Source organism: Suricata suricatta, chromosome 4 (assembly GCF_006229205.1).
Source record: "Suricata suricatta isolate VVHF042 chromosome 4, meerkat_22Aug2017_6uvM2_HiC, whole genome shotgun sequence".
NCBI lineage: Eukaryota > Metazoa > Chordata > Mammalia > Carnivora > Herpestidae > Suricata > Suricata suricatta.
The window spans coordinates 8,573,044-8,598,630 of NC_043703.1; the positions used below are offsets into that span (position 1 = coordinate 8,573,044).

The 25,587-nt window shown below is 45.5% G+C and overlaps 1 protein-coding gene across 2 annotated transcripts in view; it reads right to left on the reverse strand.

Moving 5' to 3' along the window:
* Positions 1–3,010: 3,010 nt before the first annotated feature.
* LOC115289331 (basic immunoglobulin-like variable motif-containing protein) overlaps positions 3,011–25,587 on the reverse strand; it is a 75,701-nt gene continuing 53,124 nt past the window's right edge. For both annotated transcript variants that reach the window (XM_029936458.1, XM_029936455.1), the window contains 11 exons: positions 25,144–25,204; positions 21,939–22,082; positions 19,782–19,989; positions 18,182–19,360; positions 14,566–14,813; positions 11,982–12,101; positions 11,623–11,836; positions 10,750–10,894; positions 6,546–6,746; positions 5,371–5,455; positions 3,011–3,696 (listed from right to left, as the gene is read on the reverse strand). In XM_029936458.1, coding sequence (XP_029792318.1) covers positions 3,109–3,696; positions 5,371–5,455; positions 6,546–6,746; positions 10,750–10,894; positions 11,623–11,836; positions 11,982–12,101; positions 14,566–14,813; positions 18,182–19,360; positions 19,782–19,989; positions 21,939–22,082; positions 25,144–25,204 — 3,193 coding nt within the window. In that variant the 3' untranslated portion in view covers positions 3,011–3,108. The remainder of the gene's footprint in view (positions 3,697–5,370; positions 5,456–6,545; positions 6,747–10,749; positions 10,895–11,622; positions 11,837–11,981; positions 12,102–14,565; positions 14,814–18,181; positions 19,361–19,781; positions 19,990–21,938; positions 22,083–25,143; positions 25,205–25,587) is intronic.

A 25,587-nucleotide genomic window follows, 5' to 3' on the forward strand; every position in this document is an offset into this window, starting at 1 on the left:
GACCCATTTTTGGACCTCAGTGCCAGGAGTTATGTAAGACTCCACAGCTGTGACGTCCTGTGAGGCGGAGGCTGCGGACGGTTTAGGTCACCTGCCCGGGTGTGAACATCATTTTTAGAATCACACAACCATGCCAGGATGTTAGAGAATGTGCCCTGGGCACAGGCATCAAGTTTCAATTGCTTCCTGCTCAGACTGAATAGGAAGGCTGAGGGTGCATGTCACCTGCGCACCTGCCCATGTATATGCCTGTGCGTCTCAGAGCATGTGCACATTTCGTATACATTTCCCCAGGCCCCGAAAATGCCCTTAAAAAGAAATTACAATAGGTAACAAAATAGAGCAATGTTACAAAGTTAAATAAACTGAGTGGACTGTGGATAGAGCTTCTAAGAAGTACTTTACATACCATGATGTATATACAAAGTTGACTCGGGGTCACGTTCATATATTGGACAGGACTAGCAGTCTGGGAGCCTAATTTTAATTAGTCCTGTCAATAATCCGCTTGTGATTTCAGGCATTTAGTGAATGAGTTCCTTGGCTTCCTCATCTATAGAACAGGGATGTAAAAGGTACTCACTAGGTATTTGTGGGATGAAAATGGCAGGTAAAAGAATATTCTGCAAACTGCAGAGCACTAAAGGATGAAAACTATTACTCATAGGCGGTTAATTCTGGGCAAAGGGCCTTCTCCTTTTTTGGCTGTCTTTAAAGCAAGAATAAAGAATCATTTGGTGAATAAAAATCACCTGTCTAGGGGCACCTGGGTGGCTCAGTGGATTAAGCATTAGACTTCAGCTCAAGTCATGATCTCATGGTCCACAAGTTTGAGCCCTGTGTCGAGCTCTGTGCGGATAGCTTGGAACCTGGAGCCTGCTTCAGATTCTGTGTCTCCCTCTCTCTGCTCCTCCCCTACTCACACTCTCTCTCTCAAAAATAAACATTAAAATTTAAAAAAAAAACTGTCTTTTTCAAGGGCTTATTTAAAAGATCATGAGTCCTGAGTGCTGGATTTTTTAAGAGACAGAATCCCTAAATCGATCATTTAAAGTAACATGATGACAGCGATTATTTCAGTTACACCAAACTGTCTGAAAAGCACATAGACACTTCTGTCTCCAGCTGTAAGTAGCTTATAGCCCACCTCTGCTTCTGAGAACTAGAAAAGCAAGTTACACACACACACACACACACACACACACACGAGGTCAGCAGAGTTGCCAAGGCAGCCAAGAATTCCAGGCTTTTGCTGATCACTGGACGAAGAGGCTGAGAAGACGAAAACAGGAAGGATGCCAGTGGAATTCCAGATGTCACATGACCAGGGAGACAAAGAACAATGTTTGGAGCTGGCAGGACAGCCAGCAATTGGGAACCCAAGATCCCAGGAAGCAAGAGAAATAAACCCGACTCTCAGCACTGACTCTTCATTCAAGGCATTTGCTCAATAAGACGTTTAGGGCAAGAGGTTAACTTCCCAATCAAGGAGTCACTAGAGGGAGATCTAGCAGGGAACTAGACCATTCAAGCACGACAGCAGCCTAGGGGAGGGCTGATCCTGGGACCTTGAATGACCCCATGGTGGACAGCTGCCTGTCTGGCTCAGACTGGCCAGCCTGCTGACTAGGAGAGGAATAGCGGTCCAGCTTATCTAGGCCACTGCATATGAACATCTCTTTGCTGCAGCAGCTCAGCCTTCACCCCAGCTACTGTAGGGCAAAACAAATGTAAAGTATCTATTAAAGGCAACAAATTCAATTTTAACGGAAGTACTATCTACAAACACATAGGCAGAAGACTCCCAACTATTAGGTAGCTTTGAGGAATGAGAATAATATGAAAAAGTTAACATCCTCTCATCCCAAAAAAGTGTTCTGCTTCAAATACTTCCAGAGAAAAGAAGCATTAACAGAGGATCTGAGAATATTCACGTGGAAGTCACGGGCGACTCTAGAAGAAAGCTGCTAGAGAAAACTGATAGGAGCAGAGCAGATATTTCAAATCAGGAAAGAATAAATTACAAGCAAGGGGAAGCAGCAGCTGCAGATCAAGTATTTGAGAGGTTGGGCTAAAACGTGAAAATAAACAAAAGCCTGAAGAAAAAGCAGCCAGCAGCCAGTCAATGGTTGTTGAAAGGTATGTGTTTAATATTCATTGGTGACGATTTTGATTATTTGAAGGCAGAGGGAAGAAAATGAGTCAAGATGTAAAGACCAAAGATGTCAGAAAAGACAGACTTGGGCAGACAGTACCTCTGAAGGCCAAAGAACCCAAGCTCAAGGTAGCCGGCAGTCCTACCCTCAGCCTGCTCTTCACCATAAGCAGTCAGGACACTGGGAGGTGCAGTGGGAGAGGACTCAGCAGGAGCAACAATAACGTCACCGTGGCTGGGCCACTCTGGAGGAACGTCTCTGTCAACAGTCATCGAGCCCTGGAAGCCAGCCCTGAAGTCACCACCTACGCGGTTCGGCCACAGTCTGGAGCCCCCACTGTCATTTACACGGAAGTCGGCTTGTGACAAGCAAGCTATGTTAAAAGAGAAACACTGTGGTCCTGAGGGTCCGAGGGTCCCTCATACAGGCGGGAACCTCTCGGCGGGAATCAGGCACCCACTGCAGCTTCCTGACCATTCTGCTCGATCCACAGCAAACATACTCTTGAAAGGATGTTGCAGCAAAGTGAGGCTCTCTCCTGCTATCTTCCAGGGGACAGGACTCCACGTAACTGTGGGAAACTGCCACTGTTACGGCATAATGAGGACATCTGTCTTCTCGTCCGGGTCAGGAAGTCCCAGTACGTATGATGTATGCATACATACAGTGACTACTGACCAACCAAAACCCCTTCCCGTCAGTGCGGTCAGAAAGCATCAGACACCGTGTGCTAATAGAAACTGCGAAGACAAGGAAATACTCAATGACGTGGAAAACACTGGGAAAACGTGACATATCAGAAAACAAGTAACTGTCAAGGTCTGCATCCCTATTTTTACAAACCACACAATACAAAAATTGCGTGAATACCTTTAATTGTTCTATTTCATCACAAAGAATTCATTACGAGATGTTAAGCTTTACCCAATAACAGAGAACACACTGGTTTAAATTAGCTTTTCCTCTTTTTTCCTCTGGTACCTCTCCGTTTGCCCTTTTTCTTCCCAAACACAGATCTGGCAGTCACCAGCACTGGTGCCGCCGGGTCCTCGTCACTGGAGCTGCTGCTGGTCGAGTCTCCGCAGGGGACAGGGGCAGGGCGTGGGGCGCTCTGCGGAGCCGGACGGCCGACGGGGGGCCCCGCGGCTGCTCTCCCCCTGTGCGGGCTCACTGAAGATCCACACTCAGCATCCTCCCCTGAAGATGCCCCAGATGATGGCGAAAGGCAGGCGCCCCCCAGGAACCCACCACATGCACTCTCTTGCTTAGAGTCTAAAAGCCTCTCTCTTTTCAGGTTTGAGGATTCTTCCTGTTCATCTACCCTGCTTCTCTTCTGCGTTCTTCCTCCTTGTGCTGTATCCAGGAACTCACTCTCCTTCTCCATGGCAACGGACACCGCTTCTACTTCACTGGCCACTTCTTCTCTTTCTTTTCTCAGCATACATGTCACAGCTCTGTTAAGTCTCTGGCTCCTGATACCCTTGGCATCTTGTTTCTCCTGTTGAGCCAATCTAAAGAAAGAATCGATTCGGAGCTGTGTCTAAAAAAATGAAATAAAAAAAAATCAGGCAAGTAGGTAAACTTTCTAAAGCAAATCAAAGAGCTCCACCTTGATCACTAGCATTCAGAGAATATGAATTCGTTCTCTCTCAAAAGCTGAATCTCTCCGACAGGACTTGCTGGCAGTAGATTTTATTTTCCAGATCATACTTAAAGCAGCTCTTGTACCCCTCTGTCACCCCGTAAGCCCTCCGTCCACATCTCAAGTACGGACCCCCTTCCAACGCGTTTAATGAGAGTTACATATTTCTCAGCAGCCAAAAATACCACCTCCTCTTGGGGGCACCAGGTGTCATGGGGTCTGTCCCTCAATCCCCGTCTTCCCTTCTCTTGAACACATACATCCTCCTCATGCCACACGCTGAGGAAACAACCTCACAGCCTCGTATATTGCGAATCGTAGGAAACGGGCATGCGTTTTGTTAGCAAATCCACTTTTGCGAGGACAGTTACATTCGGGAAAAGCTTTATGCCTAATGTTCATCACAGCATTATTTAGAGAAACCTGAAAATGAACTGAACTAAGTGAACTGAACCAGTAGGTGAGATCTCTCTGATGAAATGCAAACTGGTCATTTGAAATTATGAAAACCACACACCACACAAACAGTCCTCTGTTATTAAGTAGGGGGGGAGTCAGATCTGTCAGACTCCACTTACATGTGACAACAAATCTATGTGGGAAGGAGGGGAAGGGGGAAATAAAAGAAAATAGACCTAAATGTTAACATCTATATCAGAGAAAGTAAATAATGGGTCATTTTATTTCATTTTTTTCACTCTCTAATTTTGGGGAAATAAATTTATACTAACTTTTACAAGGTAAGGGAAGAAACATATTACAATAAAATACACCTGAAATTAAGGAGTAATCAGTCACTAAGCCAACAAGCTTTCCGAGTCTGCTGGCATACAATGTCTGTGTTACAGAGAGTCTGCAGGAGACTCTTTCTGGAAGGGCGTCTACCTCGGTTTAGTTATGCTTTTCCAAGACTAACCAACCTTGATGACAACAGATTTAAGGATATGTATCGCACAGGATATGGTCCCATACACACAGGTAAACCTTTTAGTAGAATTATCTTGGAGGTTGATCCTGGGTGGGAACCATTTTCTGTACAGGCAGGAACGTACTCACAGATGAGCAAGTCACGATTACCTACCAACTCGGGACAACCTAGGGCCACACAAAGGCCTCGTTTCTCCTCAAAAATCTCTCCTGCCAACATGCCGTAATGATGATGTTCACATATAAAATCAAGGAGCATTTGTACTTGAGGAGAAGTTAATGATCAGGATTACTCTAGACTAGATACTTCCCAGACTTTTAAAAAATGAAAAATAGCTCTGAAAAAGTAAAATATTCAACCAAAACATCTCAGTGTGTGATCCATTATTAGACCGTTTTTTTCAAAGTCAGAATGAATATGCAAAGACACCGAAGTCCAGGCCTAAAAGTGAAATTCAAAAATGATGACAAAGTGCAGTTTTCTCTTTTTCTGTTTCCTCTGTTCTCTTATCTGAAGTATAGTAATTTACAAATGCATGTCATATGCCCTAAAATAAACGAGTAGCTGGTCTGTACCAGCTGCCACCCGCAGCCCTCCTGAGCTCCCTCCTCCCCCTGAATTAGGAAAAGAGCTGCCGTGATCACCTGCTGGGCGTTCAGTTGCTTTAATACTGGAAGCAGAGACTCATCTGTCTTCGCCCTGTTCCAGCCAAAATAACGCTCACAAAACATGCAGGCAGTTAAGGCTTCTACATGCTTTTAAAGATACTTAAACAAGTGATAAATAAAAAGGTCCAAAGAACTCAGCCTAATTCCGTTCCCTAGATCTCTACAGATTTTCATATTTATAAAGAATGAAGTGATAGAGAAAAGAATGACAAATTACTGCAACACAATCACGTGGCACCGTCTTCTTTTCAATGTCCTCTAAGATAAGACATATCCAATTCGCATTTTGGGACATCAAAGACTCGTTATTATGAAACACAGTTAACCTAGGATTAAAAACAAGTTTCAGATATCATACATACTTCTTTAAGAGAAAAATACTGCAGTTAGACTAATACTTTAAACATTTAAACAACTATCCAAATGATTATGTAAACATGCAAAAAAGAACCTATAAATAATGAAGAATAAAACCAATAACCTTTCCTATTCCTTCGGAACGAATGCTTAGTGTGAATGCTTCATCTGAAACTACTTATTTCAGGAAAGACCTTTAACACTCAAGAGGTTATTCGTGATGGCTGAAACGCGGCAGCAGCCCAAGTGTCCAGCCAGAGATGGACGGGTGAGAAAATGTGGGGCACCCACACAGCCGAGTACCATTCAGCCGTGAAAGAAGGAAAGGGACACGTGCTACTACAGGGATGAACTCTGAAGACATGATGCTACGTGCCATGAGCCAGACACAATTCCACTCTAGGAGGCCCTTCGAGTCGTCAAATCACGGAGACAGCTGACTTGTGGTCGCTGACAGGGGCCGCGCAGAGGCAGGCGGGGAGTGACTGTTCAGTGGGGACAGAGTTTCAGTTCTTTGCAGATGAAAACAGTATGGGGGTGGGCGGTGGGGGCTGGTGCACAACAACGTGAATGCACGGCACGGCACTGAAGGGTACACTTCAAATATTAAGATGGTAAATCCTGTTGCGTGTATTTTACCACACACAAAAAAAAAACTTCCTAAGGAGAGAGAAAAAGGAGCATCTTCGATAAACGGAATGTTAAGAAAAAGCTGATCCTAGTTCCTGTTCCCTCAGTCTCAAACGGAAACACACACTTGGCTCAGTCCCCTTCTGTTTCAAGTCAAAGGATACTCTCTGATTCTGTCCAGGTCCGGCGCCCCCCACAGGAAGGAGCCCCGGGCCTCATCCACCACAGGCCGGAGGTAAGCGTCGGCCACGGCCGGGTTGGGGAAGCCGGGCGTGAGCTGCAGCTTGCGCAGTTTCTTCTTCACTTTGGTGTCATAAGGGTTAGGTCTTATCTTCTTATTATGCTGAGCCTCCTGCCACCACTCTCTGGAAGGCAAAGGGGACAGACCACCACATCACAGGGCACACGCTGCAGAGACAGGCCTGGGCTGAGCTGGGAGGCGCGAGCTCGCAGCCCAGCTCCAGAGCATCCAGAACAAACCCCACGGCCCACGGGGGGACAACTCCGTAATCTTCCGTGTTCCTCCCCACGACGCGGAACGAAGGCAAGCACGGCCTGCGCGCCCACCGGGCCCGGCCCGAGCGAGCCGTTCCACACGCCGGATCATCACGCGGGCACAGTCCCACCACCGTCCACACGTCACAGATGAAGGAACGGGCCACCAGCACAAGTCACGACCTGCTCGAGATTTCACAGCTGGGCCTCCTGCGGTCAGACCCTGAGAGTCTCCCTCCAGAGCCCACAGCCTCTCCCGGGCTCTTTCTCAGCAGTAAAATAAAGTAAAATGTATAATTTGCCTCAACCAACTACCGTGACAGACCCAAGAACATTTAAGAATACGTAAAAATGCCAAGAACATGTTAAATTTTTTTAAATGCAGAACATGACTCTCTCTATATAAAGTATAACGTCAATTGTGGGGAAAATGAATACCTGTGGAGAAAGAGAAAAAATAAACGGCAATTTAAAATAAGAAAAACAGTAACAACCATTATTTGTGTGTTGGGCAATGTTCTAAGCCAGGACAGAGCTGTTCATTGTTTTCTTCATATTTTATTCCTTTTTCAGTTTTTCCGGAATTTATTGTGAGCATAAATTACCACGGCAAGTTCAAGGCAGCCACCCACAAGTGGGGTCCGCGCCCCCTCCCTCGAGCCGCGTGGGCTCCATGGCCGGGGAGAAGATGCTGGGCCAGGTCTGGAGCGGCTGCAGTTTCCGCATCAGAACCCGCTGCGGAAGCAGCAGACACGTGGCGAGGATGCCCCAGCTCAGAGGAGGTCCAGACCGTCTGGCCGAGGCCCTGGCTGACCGTCCGGGGCTCCGGCTCCAGCCCAGCTGAGCCGCCCCCGACACACGTGGGCCCCGACAGGACACGTCCACGCAGCCTCACCAAACTGCAGGTTCATGGGCAAAGCCACTGGCTGCTGCTGCTTGAAGCCACTGAGGTTTAAAGTACTTTATAATACAGCACGAGATAACCAGAAAACTGATACAGTTAGGAAAAACAAATGGTATAAAGTTAAAATAAAAACATAAAGATAACCCTCAGCAATCTATACCTTCCATGGAACTTTGAAAACAAAAAAACAAAACAAGAAAACAACCTCTATCTCATGTTCCACTGCTTCACATACTTCTTAATATGAGAAACTCAGGTTTACGCTCGGCCGGCCCCGCCTCACCGATGCAGGGGCGCCACCTAGTGTCATGAGAAACTAACTGCAGTCTTCAGGACGGGACCAAAGGGAAAAAAGGAAAACACGTCATCAGTTTTACAATACTGTTTCCAAGAGTACACGAAGAGAATACTGTAATTCTTCCCCGCCCTCTTTTGAATTTTCACCTCCTAGATAAGTAATTAGGATCCTCAGCTAGGAGGATCCGCACAACACACTGAGCACACATCACTCTCCTCAAAGCAAGAGGGCCAGGCACGCACATCGAGATGCAGGGAGCTGTGGGGACAGGAGCTGTGGGGACAGGAGAGGGAGCGAGGCAACTGTGATAAGACTGGAGGATCTCTGCCCCGCCAGGTCAGAGGGGTGGACTGCTCTTCTCCAGCCCTGCCAGTGTTTTCAGATCTCATTTCCCCCAAGAGAATCCAAATTTTCTGTGACATCTCCCCCAATTTACATGTTGGTAGCCAATTCAACATGGAAGCCCCTCTTTGTGGGCCAAACCAGGCACAGTGGGGCTGAGCTCAGGCGCAGAGTCGTCTACCTGAAGGGGCGGGGACTGGCCGGAGACTTCACAATTCAGTGGTTTTTAGGCTTGGGAGAAGGGGAACGCAGAAAAGAAAACAGACAACACGGGCGATTTTCCTGCCCTTCCGCTTCCCCTCCTGCCCTTTCCGTCGGCACTGGTGTGAACGCTGCCGGCCAGGCACCGGTGCGGCTGCGCTCTGCCGTCGACCCGCAGAAACGGCTCAGCGGACTCTGAAAATGTACACCGTTCAACTGACAACAAACAAGCCAAATTTGTTGAGAGACAAAGAATGGCATAAACAGGCATTCACTGTAGTACCAATGCAAGTTTTCAACCAACAAAAAAACCTGGGATATCATATTGAAAGGCTAAATACCACTTAATACTTACCCTAAAATAATCAGGTAAGAGCCCAAATATATGTCTATAAAGACATTCTAATAATGTTTGCTGAGACTTAAAAAAAAAATAACAACCGGCATCTAATTAATTAATCATGACACATCAAGACCACCACGGAGTCATTAAGAGCTGACACTAGGACTACCCGTGTGGCTCAGTGAGTTAAACGTCCAGCTCCTGATTTCGGCTCAGGGCACGATCTCACGGTCGTGAGACTGAGACTCACATCAGACTCTGCGCTGGGTGTGGAGCCTGCTTACGATTCTCTCTCTCCCTCTGCCCCTCTCCCCTGCTCATGCATTCTCTCTCTCTCTCTCTCTCTCTGCTTTCTCAAAAAAAATTAATTAAAAAAAACTAGAAAATAAAAATGTTAAAAAGACCCTGATAATAAGCTATACATTGTAGGGGCACCTGGGTGGCTCGTCGGCCAAGCCTCCGACTTCGGCTCAGGTCAGATCCCACGTTCGTGGGTTCGAGCCCCGCGTCAGGCTCAAGTTGTTGCTATACCATGACCTACAAGTTACCTAGTTACTTCCAGTCTATTCCTTCCTCAATACTGTGCAAATTATGAAGAGAGAGAGAGAAAGCATAAAAACAATACACTGGTAAGTGTGCTACAGCTGGAGTACAGCAAACATTAAAGCCATTTCCGCATTTAAGTTTTCATTTTAATCCCTGATCCTTTAGAGCAGAACATCCGAGCCTCTTTCAGACACAGGAGCTACCTCTGGAGAGAACTCTGAAGAATCATGAAGTCAGCTACCACCAAACAGCACCTCATGACAAGGTTAGAAAGTGTCATCACAACCTCACAAATGGACTAAAAACCACTGAATTGTGAAGTCTACGGTACGGGACTTATATTCTAATTTCTTTTTAATGCCATCGAGGACCAACCTGAGAGGAAGAAGGACTTTCACAGACACAGTCCTAACGACCAGCGTCTCAGAACCCCCATACTGACGAGTGTACCCCAAGGACAGCACAGCCCTGGCTCTGGCTGGAAGGCAGCCCCACCCGCAGACACGCAGCGAGAAGGACAGGGCCCGATGCAAGGTTGTCAGCATCGAATCTCCAAGCTTCCTCTGGCTGACCGCTCAGAGCACTTGACGCACACGAGCACAGGCACGTGTTTGCTGCTCTTCTCCCCCAGGAGCACGGAGCCCCCAGAGAGCGCGGCCTAGACTTGGTCACCCCTCCTGCCCCAGCCTCACAGGGTGTCGGATACATAGTACCTACTCAATAAATATCTGAATGAATGAAATGGAAATTTCTCCTTGCCTATGACACCCCACAGGCCTGGCCATGTACCCCTGAACTAGGTTAAGCCTGATGCCTCTAAAATACTGTCTCAAGCGGCGCCTGGGGGGCTCAGTCGGTTGGGCGCCCGACTTCAGCTCAGGTCATGATCTCGTGGTCGTGGGTTTGAGCCCCGTGTCAGGCTCTGTGCTGATGGCTCAGAGCCTGGGGCCTGATTCGGAGTCTGTGTCTCCCTCTCTCTCTGCCCCTTCCCCACTTGTGCTCTGTCTCTGTCTCTCAAAAATAAATAAATGTAAAAAACAAAAAATTTAAAAAAAAGAAAACACTATCTCGGATTTCACTGAACTACAGAAAAGGGAAAACAAATTTCATAACCCAATCAATTCCCCGTTTTCCCAATGAACAGTATTTGTAACAGTTCATAATGTAAGTAATGGTTCTGTCTGTTACATGAGGTATTTACATAACCATCGAAATGAAAGAAAGTTACAAAGAACTTACGAGAACTTTCGGAGAGGTTCCAGGCCATGTCCAGGGAACTCGTTGAGAATTTCCATGGCTGTAACACAACCCACAGTTGGTATTCCTTCTGTATAATCACTTCCAAGCAAATAGGCCAAATTGATTAACTTGTTCCGGTCTAGTCCTATGAAAGTAAAAATGTTATATTTTTCATATTCTTACTAAAACACACCAAGCAAGCCTCGGCCTCAGGGCCTTTGCACTCTCTAGGGCCTTTGTCTGACACGCTCATCCCTAAAGTATGTACAACACTCGCTACCTCTTTTTTTTTAGGTCCTAGCCCAAAAGTTAGCAATTAGTAGAACCTTACCTTACCACGCTCCATAGATGACAGCACACACACTTCCTGTGCCTGCAGGTCACCCTCTCCTCTTTCATGGCTTTTTTTCCTATACGGTACTTATGTCAAATTATGATTTACACTTATCATCTGTTTCTCCTAACAGACTTTCATTCTCCGCTGTTTCTCCACCGACATATATTTGTTAGGTGAACGGGAAAATGAAGAATCACTGCCAGAACAGCCAGCGGAGGGCCACGAAGCCCACGCCTCCAGCAGGAGCGACTCCGCCGGCCGCCCCATCCCCACCACCCTGGGTTTACTCTGGTGACCTCAGGGGAGCAGTCAGGGTCCAAGCAGGCCAGGTACTTAAAAACGCAGGACATGGCCAACCATTACCAGGGCTTTCATTCTTCACTCTAACTTAAAAACCCTACTCCTCTCCATAAGCAGAAGACGGCTCGCACGAAAACGTGTGCAGCCCTATCGCTTCCATGAATACAGGAGAGCAGTTCCGTGGAAAGGAAAAGACTCACGATACAAACTAGAGTAACCACACTCTGAAGTCTTACCCAGTTGGTTGTGAAAGTCCACGTACTGGTAATATTCCACAAACTTGTTTTTATTAAAAAAGTTTTTATAGACATGCCGTGCTCCAAACAGCCAAATATCACTGTCGTCGGTGATTGTTCCAGAAGTCTGGTCAGTCAGGTCCAGGAGGGCACACTGAGCCTCTGCTTCCATGGGAGCCTCGATGTAGGGGACGCCGAACAGGCGAAGAAGTTCCTGCAGAGTTACAGACACATGACGCCCCCTGTGAGATGGCCTTGACCAGAAACAGGAGTGGGAGTGCCGTGTGGACAGCTCCCTCCCCGAGCTCCCTCGGGAACCCGCAGGTGCTGCTCACAGAGGCCTGAGCTGGGACACCCACCTGGCTTTCCAGAAACATCTGCCCGGTGACAGTAGCAGCAACCCGTTCCTGCTGCTGCTTCTGTGCTTTCAGTGAATTCTGCTGTGCCAACAGGTCGCTCTCCAGTGTTTCCAGTTCCTCCTATAAAGAAATTTCATCTGTAGATAACTACATTAATAGTCCAATGAAACTCCTTTCTTACAAAAAGCCTGCATTTAGTCTGAATAAATTACCACATAAGCTTTCCTCCTTGTGACGTTTTCCACCCGGATTTCTGAGCAAGACTGTAATTTCTGTAGCTCCCTCACTAAATCACACAGAAGTGGAGAAGCTACAGGAAAGAGGAGCCATCAGCAAGAACAAGATGCACGCAGACAGAAAACTGCGTGCCAAGAAACTGGGCATGGGGGGTGCCGGGCTGGCTCAGCCGGTAGAGCAGGGGACTCTGGATCTTGCAGTTGTGAGTTCAAGCCCCAAGTTGTGTGGAGAGAGGACTTAAAAAAAATCTTTTAAAAAAAGAAAGAAAACTGTGGTATACATGCATACAATGAAGGTACTATTCAGCCATTAAAAAAAAAATGAAATCTTGCCTTTTGTGACAATCTGGATGGACCTCGAGGGCATTATGCTAGTAAAATAAATCAGAGAATGAAAAGTACCATATGATCTCTCTTACAAGTGGAATCTAAAAAAATTTTTTTAATTAAAAAATGTTTACAAGGATGTAGACATGGAGAATAAATTGGTGGTTGCTGGGAGACTGGGGAGGGGGAGGAATGGGTAAACTGTTGAGTTTTGGGTTTTTTTAGTTTAAACAAATTGAATTTAAAAAACCATAGGGTGAGATACCACTTCCCACCCACCAGGACGACTAGAATCAAAAGGACAGATGTTATTAAGTGCTGATGAGGATGTGGGGAAACCGGAGCCCTCGTGCACTGCTGGTGGGAATGGTGCAGCCACCTTAGAAACCCGTCTGACGGCTCCTCAGAAGACTGAACACAGGACGCTGTGACCCAGCCAGTCCATCCCCTGGTGTGTACCAAAGAGCAATGAAGGCACACATCCTCACGAAAACCTGTACGTGGAAGTTTAGAGCAGCACTGTTCACAACAGCCAAAAAGCGTATAGAACCCAAATGTCCCTCAAATGGGCAAATGAATGAATAAAATGTGGTATGTATGCATACACGGGAATTCTGTTGGGCAATAAAAAGAAACAAAGTCCTGGGGCACCTGGGAGGCTCAGTCATTAAACACCCAAATGATGATCTCAGCTCAGGTCATGATCTCACGGTTTGTGAGTTCCAGCTGTGCATCGGGCTCTGCACTGACAATGCAGAGCCTGCTTGGGATTCTCTCTCTCTTCCCCCCCCTTCCTCCTTCCCTCCCTCCCTGCCGGCCTCTTCCAGCTTGCTCTCTATCTCCCCCAAAATAAACTTAAAACAGAAATTAAAAATTAAAAAAAGAAGAAAGTTACTGTAAAACTACAATTTGTGATGCTTCAGTTGATTTTGGCATATGATACATGGCACCAAAGCTCTTCGATTTTTCTAGCACCACTGAAAAGACGATTCTTTCTCCATCCAACTGCCTTCGTAGCACTGTTGAGAATCTGTTGTCCCTACATTCATGGATCCATTTCTCTACTTTCTAGTAAGTTCTGTGTGCTGACCTGTGTCTATCTTTATGCCAAGAGCAAACTGGCTTGATCACTGTTGTTTGGTTCTGTTGCTGGACTCTACTTTGTTCTACGAATCCAGGTGCCTACCCTTGAGCCAATACAACACCGTCCTGATTACTGCAGCTTCGTAGTGAATCTTGAATCAAGCAGTAAAAGTCCTCCAGTTTTTCTCTTTTGCAAGACTGTTTTGACTAGTTTAGTTGCTTTGCTTTTGCACGTAAATTTTAGAACCAGCTTGTTAATATCCATCAGAAAAATTCTGATTGGGTTTTCCTGGAATTCCATTCCTCTATGGGTCAGACTGGGGAGAAGTGGCATCTTAATGATACTGAGTCCTCCCATCCAAAACCACATGTATTTAGGTCTTCCCGATTTCTATCATTAGTGTTTGCAGTTTTGAAATACGTATCTTCACATGTGTTGTGAGCTGTACACACAAGTATTTTGTGCCTTTAGGGACTACTGTACGTGGTTCTTGCTGTGGACTGAATTGCGTTCCCCCAAAACTCACATGTTAAAGCCCTAACCCCACATGTGACTACACCTGGAGATAGTGTTTTTAGGAGACAATTAGGGTTACATGAGGTCATGAGGGTGGAGCCCTAGCCTGATAGGACTGTAGCCTTAGAAAAAGACAGACCTCCCTCCCTCCCTACCCACTTCCTCTCATCCTCTGGCAGCCCCCTCCCACACCCCCTCCCTTCTGCAAGCCAGAAAGAGCCCTCACCAGGAGCAACGCCAGCCTGCACTTTGATCTCAGACACTCCAATCCCCAGAACTATGAAAATGTAAGTGTGTTATTTAAGGGGGAAAAAATGCAAACAGCTAATAAATGTTCATCCAGTTAACTCCCTGAAGCTCAAAAGCTATTTAACTTGGCTCTTTCTTAGCAGTAAGTTAAAACTCAGTGTCATATTATTACCAAATTAATATCTTGCCATTCGTTGAGTGAACTGTCTGCCTCTTTTTCAGCGTCTTCACATGGCTCAATATCCAAGGCCTCACTTCCAGAGTTGTGTCTTGGGAGACCCTCAGAGTCACCAGTGGCTTCTTCCTTCTTAGTTCCTATTGGTTCCTCTTCATCTTGTCCAGAGGGAGGCCTAGAAGGTTCCTGTAACTCAGCTTGAAGTTCATCACTACTAGGTACACTCTGGACCTCAATGAAACTTCCTGTACCAAAATGAACAAGATCACTTTATTTATAAGTGAAACATTTAAATTAACCTGAAATCATCAGGAGCTTTCCAAAGTATCCTTAAAAATGTTTTACCCATGGGTCACCTGGGTGGTCAGTCGGTTAAGTGCCCAACTTTTGATTTTGGCTCAGATCATGATCTCGCAGTTTGAGTTCGAGCCCTGCATCAGGCTCTGCGCTGACAGCACAGAACCTGCTTGGGATTCTCTCTCTCCCTCTCTCTCTGCCCCTCCCCTGCTTGTGCTGTCTCTCTCTCAAATAAGTAAATAAACTTTTAAAAAAATTGTATAAAAAATGTTTTACCCTGAAAAGATTTGAATTTAATAGAAAACATGTAACAATATATATTACGATTAAATATATTTAATAGTAAATGTCTGTAATTTAATAATAAGCCTTTTCCATTATGTAAACTGGCACTGCCTTTGAAGTTAGGAACAAAGCTTTCAAAGATTTGCATATAAGCTTTATACAAACATGCTAAGTTAACTAATATGGTTTTAAATTTCAAAAAGGAGATTGATCAGAGGATGTAAACAACCATGTAGGTTTTAAATGTGTTTTGATGCTACTTCACTATACACACAGCAAAGGCTAAAGCTGAGACTTGTGGAAAGAATCCTGGACAAGCGCTCAGGGGAAACAGCTCTGCTCTTCCACTTGCCTTCACTCCTCTCTTGTATCCTTTCTTTAAAAAAAATGGATTCCCTTGCATCCCTTCAGGGGGAGGAGGCTGGATTTCAGGACGCAATCAGGACAGACGGGCTTGAGATCTCGGAGCGGGGACTGGGGCCAAGAAGACAGCCAGGACCAAGGAGGACACTGATGGGATCATATGGTTACAAATCAAGAGAGAATAAGCAGTAAGTTAATATATTAAGGACAATGCGAGTAAGGCTTCTCACTGTTTGGAAAGGAAATTATAACAAAGGTGGAGGCTAATATGAAATCTGTGAAATTGGACTGGAATGCAGATCAGTCTGAACTCATAGCTTTATCTACATGTAATTCATATTTATTTGTAGAGAAATAAATATAGATGGGTGTGTGCACATATTTGTGTGTGTATACATAAATATATGTCCTGGCTTTGTTCCTGAGAGGGCCTGGAGCAATGGCACCCCCGTAATGGTGAGCACACTCCGTGTCCAGATCTTGGGTTTCTAAACATCACTGAGCTCCATTACAAGGAACGAGGGCTCTTGGGTGAACTGGCTGGACCCAGAGACAGGACAGGGCAGGGAAAGTAGAAAATACATCTGGAGTATCTTGATCAGAAAGTAAAGAAATGCCCAAAATATAATGGGGAGTTGTCCAAAGTCACAGGAGCCGGCCTGAAGAGGCTCCCACTGGCCAAAGCTGGGACGATTCCAGCAATAAAGTACAACAGCATCGTAAGTCACAATGATCATCATGAAGTAAGATGCGTGGGTCTACGCTGAAATAAAAAAATAATAAATGGGGAAAAGATGGAAATCTTCCTTACAGAAGGGTGTAAGCCAAAAAATGTGTAAGGAATGATGGAACTAAAACTATCTGGCAAGAAGCCTGGGTGTCAGTCAGCTGGTCGTCCAGCTCTTGATTTTGGGTCAGGTCATGATCTCCCAGTGGTGAGATCGAGCCCACGGCAGGCTCTGGGCTGCCACTGAGCCTGCTTAAGATTCTCTCTCCCTCTCTCTCTGCCCCTCCCTGGCTGGCACACGTGCACACGCTTTCTCTCTCAAAAAAAAAAACCAACCCTACCATTTGGCAACCATCACAGTAATCATTTATTTAGGTAAAAATCATCAACGAATGCTAAAACAGGTGGATAAAGGTTTGTTCAGAAACAGCATATGTACACAGCCTCAAAAATCCCTTTCCATAAAATACTAATTATAAGGAATGAAGCTCGGCAGACACCAGGAAAATAGCTTGTCTGTGTAGAGTCAATTCCTGTTATTCACAGCAGTATGTTCTATACAAAGTCACCGGGAACTCTGAATCCACAAGCAGTCATTGTTCACAGAGTAAATATATTCATAATCTCAAATCCTAAAAACAACCTATCTCGGTAAATTCTATTTTCTTTATCTTACAAAAGAGGAAATGAGGGTTAGGAGGGTTGAGAGACTTGCCTGAAGCTGCCCCACTAACAGGTGGCAGAACTAGGATTCAAATCCCATCCAACTAGCCCCTGAGTCACAGCTTTGGGTCTACACTGCTTTGCTCCCTTCCATATTCACGCTCTGGTCACCTCTGTAGGACAGCTGAAACAAGAAGACAGAGTGACACCTTGTTCAACCTCAGCTGGGAACGGTATAGCAATTCAAACTGTTAGCCACTTTATTCAGGTCCATGAATGACCACAAAGATACCTATGATAAGTACTTATTTTAGCATTACAAATATATTTTAGTAAATAAGCAATTTTGCATATAAGAAACCTGTGAATAATGAGGATCAGCCATATGTGGGGTGCCTGGGTGGCCCAGTTGGTTAAGTTCCCAACATCAGCTCAGGTCATGATCTCCTGGTTCGTGGTTCGAGCCCTGCGTAGGGCTCTGTGCTGACAGCTCAGAGCCTGGAGCCTGCTTCGGATTCTGTGTCTCCCCCTCTCTCTGCCCCTCCCCTGCTCATGCTGTCTCTCTTTCTCTGTAAAAAATAAACATTAAAAAAAATGAGGATCAGCCATATAGAAGTCTATGTAGATATAAATATATATAGACAAAGAAATATGATGAAGCAATGTGGTAAAATGCTAGCCACTGAGACTCTGGGTAAAGGAACTAGAACATCTTGTAATAGTCTTTCAATTTCATTATTTCAAAACAAGAAGTTAAAAAAAAACTGAAAGAGTCACTTTTACCTTTTCCAACTAAGGTACTCTCTCCTTTTATTATTTAAATGTTTTAATGTTTTTATTTATTTTTGAGAGAGAGAGAGAGACGGAGCAGGGGTGGGGGAGGGGCAGGGGGAGCTGGAGACACAGAATCCAAAGCATGTTCCAGGCTCCCAGCCATCAGCACAGATCCCAACGCAGAGCTCGAACTCTCAAACCATGAGATCATGACCTGAGCCAAAGTTGAATGCTTAACCAACTGAACCACCCAGGCATCCCCTTTAATCTTTTTCTTAATGATTATTTATTTTTGAGAGAGACAACAGAGCCTGAGCAGGGGACTCCCTTCTTTTAAAAACAACAGAAAGAACCAACTCTGTGTCCTTGGGAAAGTCATTTCCCCTCTCTGGGTCCCTGGTTCATCACCTGAACAGAGTGGGACCGAGACCACACTAACGGACCGCTGGGTCCCTGCAGCCGTGAAACCCCACGGCCCGGAGTCTCAGGAGCACGAGCACCTACCGTCGGATTCGCTTTCTTCAGAGTCGCTACCCAGGGGCTCCGCGGACTCCGGAACTGAAATGAAGTCCTCCTCGTCTGCAGATTCCACTGTGTCGCCTTCTTGGCTCGTTTTCGGGAAGTTCTCATGCTCCTTAGCATCAGATGATCCCGCAGTTTCGAAGTTACTATTTGCCCCTGAAGGGACACTTTGTGTCTTACTCATTTCTTGCAAAAGGACAGCGCCAGTGACTTCAGAAAGAGGACGTTTTTCACATTCTGCTTCGTCCTCACCTGAAAGAGCAGAGGAGTCGCAGCTACCGCCAGACCGACTGCGGTCTGCCTGGAGCCAGGGTGCTGCGGCCTGAGCGTCATTCCTCGAAGCTGGAGCCCGCTCCCCGCCCTGGAGCCCGGGCGCTGAGGCCTGTGCGTCGCTCGTCCACGCGGGAGCCCGCTCCCCGCCCTTGAGCCCCGGCGATCCGGCGTGTGCGTCGCTTATCCACGCAGGACTCGAGCTCACCGTTGATGCTGGAGCCGGTTCCCCGCCCTGGAGCCGGGGGGCCTCGCTGCACCTCATCGCCGCGCTATCCGAAGGAACCCCGTCCTTTTGACCTGGAATTTCGGGCCCATCTCGGGTCTCAAAGGCGCCGTCCACCACATGGCTCGGTGACATTTCTTGTTCTGGAACACGAGAGTGGCTGATGGGCCGGGGCAAACGGGCCACGTCCGCGGGCCTCTGGCCACTGTCAGGGCCGGTCTCGCACTCCAGAGCGGAGCTCGCGCAGGTCAGGAGGGGATCTGTGGGCGGCAGCATCCCTCTCCCGTCATCGTCTTCAAGGCGTCCGTCAGCTTCCCCCTCGGAACTGTCCTCGGGCGGCTCTCCCGCCCCCGCCACCCCGGGCCCCACGTCGTTTCCTGCGCACACTTCCGCTTCGTCGTCGTCAAGGGCTTTCTGAATGGCTAGGAGAGTCCGCGGTGACACGGACGCGCCCTGGGCGTCGTCGCAGGCCTCCTCCGAGCTGCCCCCCAGCATGGTGGCCTGCGCAGTCAGGGATGTTCCTGGAGGACTGGTGGCACTAGCCTCGTCCTGTGGCCTCAGTTTTTCACAAGGGGAGGACGTCAGGTCAAAAGACTTGCTGTGCCTTTCGCTGGAAGAAGGAAGAGCGTCTGAACCCACCTCTGCAGCTTTCTTGGCCTGAATACCTTGAGAAGAATTCAAACAATCCTCATTACTTAGTTTTCCAGTGAGCCAATATACTTCTAGTATGATGAATAAAACAATACTGGACCTCATAAATGAAGCTAGAACTTGTCATTTAACCAGCAGAGTTAGTGAGTTAATGTTAAAGTGGGCTGGTGCAGGAGCCCCGAGGGCCGCACAGAGCCCCGGGATGCTGCACTGTACACCTGAAATGAATGTGACATTGTATGTTAATTATACTGGAATTAAATGAATACTGAAGAAGTAAATTACAGAAATAAAAATAAAGTGGGTTGGAGTAGTAGGTAATCCATTAACAGCTACATACATTCATTTTGGCACCAGTGGGGTCTGGCTCACAGAATTCAGAAACACGACAGACTTTTGGTTTTCAACCGTCAGGTAAGTGACAGTGCCCCCTACCTCTTATCAAGATGTAATGTGAAGTGTCTTCGGAGACCACTCTCCTCGACTCCACCTCCTTCAAAAAGCCCCCTTCCTCTTCATATTGTCTTTGGATTTGTCCTGATTGCTGCTGATTCATTTCCCTTTGGACATTTTCTATGTGTTGGTTTAGGTAGTTTTTTTTAAGCAAGCCTTTGAGCTGGTACTGTGAAAAGTCATTAGACTCCTAAAAGAAAATAAGTAAGTATAAGGATTCTTTGGTATTAAATACAGATAATATTCCCACATTTCCATCCCTTTCCCCAAAAGGGGACAAAGAGCAATTGATTTTTTCCATTGGTGATGTTTTCAAATTACAAAAGTAAAATGTAAGTACTAGCAAAAACCTATAACTGCCTTATTAAAAGAATCTTTAAAACAGAAAGAACTGGACAAAAGAAATAATGGATACTGTTTATCACTTAACCATTTACTCAAACAACATTTAATGAGCATGTAATGCATCACTATGACACTTTGATTACAGCTTAACAGATAGGCAACCTTCCAGAATGCAAGTAAATATGCAAGCAAGGTGCCTAGCACAGCCCCTGACCTATAAAAGACACCCAGTAAATCACCACAGGCACGGTCATTAATGATAAGTTAGCATTTATAAAGCACCTCCCGTGAAGGCGTTCTTCTAAGAGCTTTCATGCATCATCCCATATCATTTCCAACCACCCCAGAAGGCACATGCCATTATCTCCATTTACAAATGAAGCTGAGAGAAACACATGAACTAACCTCCCTAGAGTTGCAAGGCTACTAAGTGGTAGATCTGGGATCAAAAGCAGGTTGCCAACCTTATATTGCTTCTATTACTACCAGGTTATTATTTACCATCATTACAATTATCAATACTGCATTTGCCCAAGGCACAGATGATAGAAAGGTCCAAGCTGTCTGACTTAGAACTTCCCTTCACTATCATAAGCACAGATCCAATGAGCAGCTGAGCCACACTACCCCACCATCTACAGGTCCCGGGCTCCATGTGGCAGGGAGAGAACAAAGGGGAGAAAATCATTAGAGACCATCTCGCTCTGTCCCCTGCCTTCCCACCTTTGTTTACATAACTCAAATTGTATCTCCTCAAAGGCCAGACAGAGATCCTTTCACACTTAATAAAGCACTTGATACACAGACTGAGCTGGGATTTTTCCCTTGAAATGAAAATAAACTTACTTCTATCTTTTGTATATCATTTCTGTGTACCTTCATATTTTCCTATGTTCACATATTTCGTGGAAAAACAAAGGAGTGATAGGGAAAGAAAGAGTGCCTCTCTGCCTTTTTCATAGTTTTGGTATCAATTTAAGAAATGTTCACAAGTCTGTAGAAAAAAATACTACATCCATTCATCAGGAATAATGCTGCTGCAAAATGCATACTCTGTCCGCCAGTGAGTTAGAGGCAGTGCAAGGTTCACAGGTGGTAGTAACAGAAAGGGAAACAAAGCTCATTCGCCCACTACAGGCAACAGTAACTGATGGTGTAGCCTGGTCAGGAGACAGGCTTGGCCCCAACCACGCACACGCCCTGCTCCAGGTGTCTGTGGCTGTGGAGCCCCGACAGATGCACCACGTTGCAGAGTTTACCATTCAATTCTCTATTACCACTGTCTAGAAAGAGGAAGAGGGACGATGACAGTCCAATTGCATTTCTAGGCCTGTAGCCAAGGAAGAAATACCTGGAATTTCAAGTTAGAACATACTTTTCCATTGTGATTAGATTCTATATTACCATGAGTATTCTATGGACAACATATGTTATAGGTTAAAATAACTTTTATGAACTAACCTAAGAATTGAGCCACTTCTGATCACTTACGTGAAAGACACTGACGTGTGTGCTGAAACATTACTGGGTGTTACGAGAATACAGAGCAGGAGGCAAGACTTGGTCTTACACGGTAAGTCTAAAGGCTTCTTTGAAGCCTTTAAGTTCAACTTATAAGTTGTGTCTAAGTTCAAACTTATAAACATGATGCTTCCTAGGATCTCTGAGACACAAAGGAGGTTTACTAGAAACAGATATTACATAAGTAATGCTTATCAGTTTCCTCTTTATTCTAACGAAAAATCTTGCTGAAGTTCTTAATTCTAAGTGTGGATGTCCTGTTGTATATTTCACCTCTGGCATTGCTTCAAATAAAGTTCTTCTTCGCTTGGTAAATTCTTTCATATCTGTCAAGATTTCATGCTTTATTTCAAGAGGCAGACTGCTGAACTCTTCAGATTCAATATCTATTGCTTGAGGATTATGAAAGAACTCTTCCTGTAATGAGCAAAACATAACACCATGAAATTTACATTTCATACACTTAATTCTATTTATTCTAAGAGATATTTTTTGCACTTACAAACACAGTTCTGTGTAATCTACAACAGACTAAATACAGTTGTACATAATCTGCACAAGGTACCAGTGAATAGGTAGATTAGGAAATATAGTCATTCACTCATGGATTCATCCAACAGAAAAAATACTTCCCAGACATGTTTCTGAGTGCTAGGGTACTGTGCAGATCATGCCAGACAAGGTCCCTACTCTCAGGAGTGGAGTAAAGACAGAATAATGAAAGACATAAATGAATGAACAAGAAAATAAAGCAGGTTAATCTGATTAAGAGAGCTGATTAGGAGAACAGGAAGAGAAAAAACATTCATTGGATAGAGAGAGAAGACCTCATGAAAAAATGACCTGTGCGCGGGGACTTGAAAGACATCAACAAGCCTGAGCAGGAGATCCCAGGCTGCAGGATCAGCAAGGACAAAGGCCCCAAGGCAGGGATGAGCCTTTGGAATTTGAACAGTATTTGTAATTCCCTTAATTAGATTAGTTTTGTTTTGCTCTTAATCTACGATCAAAAGTGAAATAAAAAGTGAAAAATTCACTGACATGAAAATTTAGAAATTTACTTTTCTGAATTTTAACTGATTACCAAAAGTACTTTAAAACTCTTCATTGGTAAAGCAAATAAAATAATGCAATTCGCTTTCCTATATGCAGGTATGCTGTATGCATATGTGCAAAGCGGCCAGCACTTAGGACAGGCCAGTCATGCTCACAACCCCCATGCTTTTCCCTCAGTGATGTTCCCATCAGCCCTCCAAGGAAGGCATCATTATTATTTTTGTTCTAACAAAAAAAGAAAGAAAGAAAGAAAGAAAGCCTTAAAGAAGGTAATTTGTCTAAGATCACATAGCTAGTGAACAGGTCTTTCTTGATGCAGACTTAAATGCAGGTCTTTCTTTTTTTTAATTTAATTAAAAAAATTGTTTTTAATGTTTTTTATTTTTTAGACAGAGACAGAGTGTGAGTAGGGGAGGGGCAGGGAGAGAAGGAGACAAAGAATCGGAAGCAGGATCCAGGCTCTGTGCTGTCAGCACAAAGCCCAATGCAGGGTTTGAACCCATGAACCATGAAATGACCTTAGCCAAAGTTGGACACTTAACTGACTGAGCCACTCAGGCACCCCATGTTTAATTAAATTTTTTAATTTACATCCAAGATAGTTAGCATATAGTGCAACAATGATTTCAGGAGTAGATTCCCTGATTCCCCTCACCCACTTAGCCAATCCCCCTCCCACAACCCCTACAGCAACCTTCTGTTTGTTCTCTATAGTTGAGTCTCTTATGTGTTTGTCTCCCTCCTTGTTTTTATATTATTTTTGCTTTCCTTCCCTTATGTTCATCTGTTTTGTATCTTAAAGTCCTATTTGATATTTGTCTTTCTCTGACTAATTTCACTTAGCATGATACCATCTAGTTCCATCCACATAGTTGTAAATGGCAAGATTTCATTCTTTTTGATTGTCAAGTAATACTCCAGTGTGTACATACACCACATCTTCTTTATCCATTCAACCGTTGATGGACATTTGGGCTCTTCCCATACTTTGGCTATTGTAGATTGTTAAATGCAGGTCTTTCTGACCACAAGGCTCATGTTTTCACCAAGACTGCTGTCTTTTGCTATATTAATAATGAAGAACCTCTACAAGTTGAGGGATCCTAAGATTTTAGCTCCAAAGTCTTTTTCCAGATGTACTAAAAATAATCGGGAATAAAAAACCAGTTATGTTGGGAATGAGAGAATGTTGCCCAGTATTCAAGAAACTTGAAAAAATGTTAAAAGCTTGTATACACAGTGCAGCCTCAATTCATAAAAATATCACTCATTAAAATGCGTGTGGGGGCGCCTGGGTGGCTCAGTCGGTTATGCCTCCGGCTTCGGCTCAGGTCATGATCTCATGGTTCGTGGGTTTGAGCCCCGCGTCAGGCTCTGTGCTGACAGCTAGCTCAGAGCCTGGAGCATGCTTCCGGTTCTGTGTCTCCCTCTCTCTCTGACCCTCCCCCTCTCATACTCTGTCTCTGTATCAAAAATAAATAAAACATTAAAAAAAATTTAAAAAAAACGTGTGTGGGTCATGGTTTTAGAGCATGACGTGTTCTCTGACCCCTTTTCACGTAATCCCTCCCCTCCGATAGGGGGCGGCCTGATCGCCCAGCTTCTCACAGGACGCGCAGGAAGGAGGCTGCACAACCGCTGAGGCCAGCCACCGAGGCCACGGGGCCCTGCCAGCACTGGCTCTCGGAAGGCCGGCCCTGGAACACGGGGGCACGCTGTGAACGAGCCCAGGCCACACGGAGAGGCCACAGGCAGGTGTTCTGACAACGTCAACCGCCAGCCAGGCAGCGAGGCAGCTGTGGAGGGGCTCCAGCCCCAGCTCCAGTCTGTCTGCATGTACGCGGCAGACGTGCAGAGAGCACGGCCTGCTGAGCTCACCGACTCCCAGAACCGGGAGAGAAGACGCCAGACAAACAACGGTTTTCCAGTCACACGGCAGTGGGCGAGTGGAACATAAGCACATAGTTACACACACACACACACACACACACACACACACATATACACCTGACACATACAAACATGCCCAAACACACACAGGTACTCGACCAAAGGAGGAGGGAGGGAGAATGGACTAATGTGTGCCAAAATGCTACCCGAAGTTACTCATGGGTGCTACAGTTTCTATATTCTTACACAAGTACACATTACTATTTACTGCTTGTTTGGGTGGTGGGTGGTAAAGGAAGGATGGCCTATTTTGGATATCTGGATGTGCAAAACGGCCAGCTCCACATAAATGTGCCTGGGCGCATGTGTACACACACGTATATTCGCATGCGCACATGTACACACACACGCCCAGTACAGAAGGCGTCTGTTTTTCAGGAACTTTCATAAACTCATACCACCTCATTATTCATTTTCAGGTCATTCATCTCAAATGGTAGAATATATTCTGAATTAGAAATTTCGTAAGTACCTGTAAGGCTTGTTTCTGACTCATTCTTTCTTGCCATTCTTTTTCATCTTCTTCTTCTGAACTGAAAGTCAAGCATACGTTTACAGTATTGATGATTTAATGACGTTTGAGAACACTGCCTGAGGCAAGGGGCTGCTAGCTGGCGGGGCTACGACAGTGAGTAAGACGGCAACACACGGGCTGTCCTGTTCCCAGGGTCTGGAGGGGCACGTGTGAGTGAGCAGTTACAATATGACCTAGGAACTTCCATCACAAGTGAGGAGTGGGGTGCAGTAAGGAGAGTCACCTCTCTCCAATCTGGGGGTCCTAAAGGTGTTCTGGAATCTGGCAATTATACTGCTTGGTCTGAGCCCCAAGTGAGTGAGAGGTCTAGTTGTAGGGCACGAGGGACGCTCATGGACAGAAATCCTAAGTTCTATAAACATCTGGAAACAAGGGAAAGAA